The sequence below is a fragment of the Bidens hawaiensis genome, unplaced genomic scaffold (assembly GCF_021521415.1).
Source record: "Bidens hawaiensis isolate Kalapana, Puna unplaced genomic scaffold, B.hawaiensis_p1.1 tig00058537_1, whole genome shotgun sequence".
Lineage (NCBI taxonomy): Eukaryota > Viridiplantae > Streptophyta > Magnoliopsida > Asterales > Asteraceae > Bidens > Bidens hawaiensis.
The window spans coordinates 69,069-75,820 of NW_027506418.1; the positions used below are offsets into that span (position 1 = coordinate 69,069).

General features: G+C 30.9%; 1 protein-coding gene across 1 annotated transcript; it reads left to right on the top strand.

Moving 5' to 3' along the window:
• The first annotated feature begins 1,322 nt into the window (after nucleotides 1-1,322).
• Nucleotides 1,323-2,992, top strand: LOC143617795 (protein LURP-one-related 15-like). Its single transcript, XM_077090241.1, has 3 exons — nucleotides 1,323-1,619; nucleotides 2,472-2,693; nucleotides 2,840-2,992. Exons 1-3 carry the CDS (start codon nucleotides 1,323-1,325, stop codon nucleotides 2,990-2,992), a joined length of 672 nt encoding a protein of 223 aa, XP_076946356.1.
• Nucleotides 2,993-6,752: the final 3,760 nt, after the last annotated feature.

The following is a 6,752-nucleotide window of genomic DNA, read 5'->3' on the forward strand; positions in this document are numbered from 1 at the left end:
GCCCCCATTAGGCAGTTTTTTGCACTCATTTTTGGGACCACTAACTAATGCATTTCATAACTGATCAACAATGATTATTATTAGTGATAATTATTTTCCTAATGATTATGATTTTCTGTTTAAACTACAACAACAACCATTATTCTATATTTTAATGGTTATTTTTCAGTAATGATTTCTGTTATGGGTTTTGTGGTTATAAAACCATATCAAATGCAGCAATCTAAGATACACAAAACAATATCACTTGAAGATTCTCTGATATAACATTGCTCCGTTTTCGTTTCAGACAAGTGATCAAGGCCGACAATACGCTGCTGCTGCTTCGAACCGGAATTCCTTGGGAACAGAACGCGGATTCGTTTAGGGAAATTGTGTCAAACACAAGCCTGATTCACTGTTACCGTTTCTTGTTTTATTTCTTTATTGTTTTAGATTTTCATATCCCATCTGGATAGAGGTACGGTGTGTCTACATCCCACCCTCCACAGACCCTACTTATAGCTTGCTATTGGTGGGATTCCACTGGGTATGGTTGATTGATTGATTGATTGATTTTTAAATTTTCATACATGAATTCTAACAATCTATTCTTCTAACTTATATATTAGCCTCGTCTTAGCACCTTATTGATTACTTAGCTGAATTGTCAGTCTTCTAGACAATTTTTACACAGAGTTAAAATATTTACTGATTGAGTTACCTATTATTTGTCGTGTCATGGGAGTTTGAAGTTATAACTAGTGTAGTTCTTCTACTACTCGTATAATTTTGTTAGTTTAAACTTTTGCTACAATTTTTAATGTAATTTGTTTGACCCAACATGTTCCAATCTAACCATTCTCTAGGAATGTGTTTTACCACCACCAATCACCTGATCAACGTTACAATATGGCGTGAGTTTTACATTTTACTTATGGCATTAAATGTATATATTCAGCTATTTCAAACAAAAATCAAAATATGTTATCATAACTAATATTTAACAATGAAAGTGTAAGTGTTTTTGCAAGTGACTTGATAATTCATTTTTAGTAAGTAAAAACTAACAGTTAAATTTTTTATTGAATGTATGGTGCAAAAATATTGATTTGATCGAGTCAATGGGGAACACAGATTAAAGGTAGCCAAAAGAATTGATGAAAACCCGTTTTAAAGGGAACACAGATCAATTCCGGATACCCGTCTTATATCAGAAGGATGATGGTCCATCTTAGAAGTTAATGCCTATTGTAACCAAAGTATTAGGTATCACGTTCACTAAGATTCATCCCCTGTGGCGTTGATGTAAGATACTTGGGCTAATTATCATAAGGATCAAAATGTCTAGCCCAATGTCGATGGCTAGCCCGTGTTATTCTTCTGATGATGATATGTCACGAAAAGGAATCCCTGATCGCGTGTTTAAGGAGCCTGAGTACCCGGTTGTAGTTGTAGACCAGAAATATTGTTCCAACTGTGCGATGCAATTAATGTTTGAAAAGAACCGTGAGGTGGAAGACAAGTTCAAAATCAGTGACGACGATGGAAATGTTATATTTCGAGCTAGGAAGAAGAAGAATGGATTTCGTGTTATGATTGATGAAACAGACCAACCTGTGATCTCTTTCACCGCAAAAGTAATTTCTTTATATCTTTCTTATAAACTTTATATATTACAAGAAAATATGTATAATGGATATTAAATTGTTCCTAACCTTTATAAGAATATAAATCCTTTCACAACAAAATAAAGGAGTACCGCGGATGAAAATATCCCTTGTTAATCCTTTGGTATGCCGGTTACCAACGACAACGGCCCCTTGTTTGCTGTAAAACAATCACGAAACATAATAGACATGTATATACTAGCTCAATGAATACAAATGAGAATCTCGTTATTTATTGGAGACTTAAATTGTCTCAATAATCTCATTTGCGAGGAATACCAACGAATGTTACCGACTATTTAATTTAATTTACAACAAAATTAATTGTTTAGTGTGACTGACTTCCAACAGAGATCTCTCGGTAAATACATACATCTATCTATATTGGTTATTATCCATTGTTGATACTTCTTTGTCTAATTGTTGTTTAGTATCAAATTACAAGGTGGGTTTATAGTTAATACCGAAAAAGAGACATATACAGGATGGATAGTTTTGGTCTTTATGGATTTGGGTTTGGTTGATTTTGCCTTAAAAAAACCCCGTTCTTGTTAGGTTTATAAATCTTGTTTTTGAGAAGATTTTTATTAGGGTAATAGTTTTTTTAATCCAAATTTTGAGATGATTTTATTGTGGCATTAGATGTTGGTTTATAGAAAGTTATTTTGTGATAATTAGAGATGTAATTTACAAACTGTAAAACTAATAAATACATCAAACACAACAACGCAAATTAAATTACTTCTTGAAATTAAATAATCAATACTTGGCCAAAATTATTAAAACTATTTATTACCACCCTAACTTGTCACAAAATTGCAGCACATCAGCATGCATAGAAGACGCCAAGCGTATAAGGGAGATCACCATGAGCACCACAAACTTTTCACTGTAAAGAAGACTAGAGGCCGCAAATCACTGCGATACGATGTTTACATGGCTTCTAATATGACCGAAAGCACATTTAATTACAGAGTTTATGACAACTTTAAAGATGGAACATGCATTATATTTGGTCAAGACAAAGTTACAGTTATTGCACAGGCATGAACCTTAATAACATAATGTTATTATCATCTTTAATCCACTTCTAATATTATGCTATTTGTTATTTCAACATATGATATTTTGAACGATCATTTTCGTGAAGCCCTAATTACAAGTGCCATTTTCACTCGGTTTTGTTGCAGTTGCATACTCAAGTTAGTCATCAGAAAACCGTGAAAGCAGAAGAGAAGTTTTCGGTGTCTTTATCTCCAAATGTTGATAAAGCGTTTGTTTCAGTACTTCTCATCATCCGTGAAGAGGTTAGGAAGTCAAGATATAAAGGCTATGAAAGCTAAGGAGAAATGTGATTGTATTGTACGTGTACATGTTTGGAATCAAACAATGTCAGTTTAGTTCAAAAGAATAAGAGAGCTTTCAGATTTGAGTGTCCATAGATACGAATGGTTGTAAGGAGTAGGAAAACTAGATGCGTTAGAGCATCTACAACAATAAACTTTTACAAACCGCCACATCAGCGCCACATCAGATTTCAAACTTTTCTCAAAAATCTCTACTTTCTTCCACAACAACAAACATCCATAAACCACCACATCATCACCTACCTTCACAATTTATTTATGTTTAATTAGATTATTTATATAAGAAATAAAAAAAAAATGCAATGTAAAAATCTAGCTATTGAAACATGAATTCAATTTAGTTAAAGAAAAGATGAAAAAGAAATAAAAAAAGTACAATGTAAAAAGCTAAGGTCAATTTTGCTAAACATATAAAAAGAATGATGAAGAATATAAATTAGTTAAAAAAGTATAAAAAAGAAATAAAAGAAAAATACATCATAATTGTTTTAACCTAATTCTTTCTTCTTAACTTTCACAGCCACATATCATTTAGTTATTTCCTTCATGAATATCTCTTGAAACTTTATCCATGTTTATCTACAAATCAACTAGTAAGCATTTGATTTCTTAATCTTTTCTATTCAGTATTAATATTTTTATTTTCAGTTTGGCCTTTGGTGAAGGGCCCACTTTCTCGTCCACTGTAGGGTTGCAGATTCGGACCTGCATCACAACCACCATCTCCACATCGGTTCCATCTTCACCATCCTTCGTTGGTGGTATGCCTTGTGTATTCAGACCTTGGGGATTGGCCCCCGTTGTGGATGCTCTTATTTAGATATGCTAAGTAACCTGTTCAAACGTGGATTATTTTTTTTGATCAGTCGTTTTATTTCCTTCAACCACATGCATTGGGTTACACGTTCCAACATTTCAAATCATTCAAAGGACATAATTTAACAGATCGTTTTATTAACCAACATATATTGTCAAAAAGACTTGGATTTTCTCCTCACCTCGTGCAAGAATAACTTTAATCGTGTCATGAGCATATAAAAAGAAAAAAAAGGTTATATTGGATTTCAATATTCTCAACTTCCTATTGGAATATTTAGTAAAAAATGTGTGTTTACTAATATAATAATGAATGAGATATTGAATGAGTGGTCGGTGTAAAAAATGCAACGCCACTAATCATGTCATGACTAATACTTATTTTTCTTTAAGTTGATGGTTAATATGACCCATTAAAAACGTTTCATAAGAGCTCAAGAGTCTTTTTCATTACAATTTAGTATGTCAATTAACTCTTGTTTGTGGCGGGATTAATGGAAATAGAATTTATGGTTTGTGTGCTTATATAATGAACATATATGTTCTAATATCCAACAAAGAAACATAGCACATTTCTTTCTTACACGAATAATTAGAGAGGAGTACTCTTTTAACTTTATATTCATCTTTCCAAGTTCTAATATCCTAATCTACCTGGTGTAACCTCGGGTGTTTGGCCTTTCCGGCAGTACATACTGTTTCGGCTGTAATACACTGGGAGACAGACGGACTTTTTAATAAAGACCCTTGTTTTAAGAGACCCGTGTTTAACACGAATCCTCAATCACAACCGTCAACATTTTGTTTGCTTTTTTTGTTATAGCCAAGGTGCTTAGTCAAAGATCAAATGTGATGAAGACACAAGACAAGGATACTACATTAAGACTTGTTAAACTCTCGTTAAATACTTTGGATCATATCAGTTTTGAATATAAAAGTTTGCATTTATTCTGTTTTGTAAACGGTATCGTACTAGAATATTTCCCATTGCTAACGAGAGTATCGTTACCATATATTTAATTTAATTTTTTAAATAATCCTACAATTTTAAAACAGATTTTGTGAGATTGTTGCTACAATCATAAAACCTTATTTTAAGAATTTTGGGTTCATGAAATGGTTTAAAATAAAAATATTTTAGAGATTATAATCTTATAAATATTTTCTTTTGGGAAATTACGTGTGTAGTGTTTGTGTGTTTGGATTTTTATAGATCGTGGTGCAATCATAAATCATATACCGTGTTACAAAACGTAATATTTAATTCAACCATCTGGTTTTAGAAAATGATTTTTTTAGTCGTTTGTATTCTAACTATAGTGTTAGAACCGGTCTTGTAAAACCGTTGAGATTTTATTGGTTTAATTTAACGATTTTTGCTATCGTTTATGTCTAACAATTGTGTTAGAAATGGTTTTCTAAGTAAACCATTTATTTCTTGTAAATGTTAGCAATCTGACGTGGCATTAGATTGTGTTTATTGGTTTTTGTAAACCTTTTGTTTTCTAACTTGTGTGTTAGAAATGGTTATTTTTATAAAATAATATGTTTAAAAAGTTTGACTAAACACCCCGTTTCCACTTATTTAAATATCTAACATGCGTGTAAGATACGATTTATTTAAAATGTTTTGTGTAATGTTAATTTTCTAATAGACGTGTTAGAATATATTGTAGTGAAACGTACAAGTGTATTTTGGTGAAATAGTGCACAAAAGCTTCCACATGTGTCTGTTTATATTTCTCCAATTAAGTTATTAATAATTCAACTATATACTGTTGTGTGAAAAAAATAGATTTCTCAAGCTTCACTACTTAGGTGTAGTAATTCTAAGAAATTGATATTCTTTGAACATATTTGTTCAAGAGTATATAGTTTCATGATTTTACGAGGATATGATTTGTGTGCATGGATTTCTATTTGAGGGAGTACCTCAATACATAACATAAAATGATATCATTGAGATGATTTATGTCGATTGATGAAAGTTCTAAAGACAATAACATTTTGAGATTTGATGTCCAGATGTCGTCTGATTATCCATTGATTTATTATTAAAAATTTCTTTACACTTTAAGTTGTTGTTTCGGTTTTATTATTATTATTATTATTATTATTATTATTATTATTATTATTATTTTGTGTTCAATATATTTGGATAACAAATACAGTTTTATAACCAAATACAACAATATTTATTGTAGCGTAAAAAATTATTTTATAGATTTTTTTAATGAAATATTTATGTGTTTTTAAAGAATAATTTAAAGTGTAAAGTGTAAAAAGAATTTTGCATAAGAAAACAAATTGTAAGTTGTTGCATTGACGAAAGTCTAAGGCGAGACATCAAATGTACAACCACTTCATGAGAGGATCATAAAACATCGTGGTGAGTATATTAAGATGAAATACACAAGAATGTGATATTTAACTCCTAGGAAATCATTAAATATGAATTAATATACATTAATGAGATATTTAAATCTCTTTCATCTTGAAAATTCACCGAGTGTAATTGTAATTGAATCATAAGAGATTTATTATGTTATTATTGTAATTGAATTTAACTAAATCTTAAGAGATTTATTTAATATGCTTGCTGTTAGTACATGTTTTGTCGTCTCGGTTTTTGTATATTTATGTAATTTGGTCTTTCATTAATGTAAGGGCATTTTGGTAATTATGAGTATGCCATTCGTTAACATATAAAGGCCATTCGTTATGATATGTATATGGAATGAGCCCATTCTTATTGCTATTTGGCGATTTGTTAAGCATGTTTAACGAATGAGGACCAACGAATGAGTCATTCATTGAACTTAATGTATTAATAGAGAATGATGAAGAATGGTCCCCATTTGTTATGTGATGTATAACGAATGAGGTTGTCATTTATACATAGATGTACCCTGTTAAGTTA

Excerpts from the sequence above, each read along its gene's own strand:
- LOC143617795 (XM_077090241.1), top strand. The coding sequence starts at position 1,323 with ATGTCTAGCCCAATGTCGATGGCTAGCCCGTGTTATTCTTCTGATGAT. Across the intron at positions 1,620-2,471 it reads TGATCTCTTTCACCGCAAAA|CACATCAGCATGCATAGAAG; the intron begins GTAATTTCTTTA and ends ACAAAATTGCAG. Across the intron at positions 2,694-2,839 it reads AAGTTACAGTTATTGCACAG|TTGCATACTCAAGTTAGTCA; the intron begins GCATGAACCTTA and ends GTTTTGTTGCAG.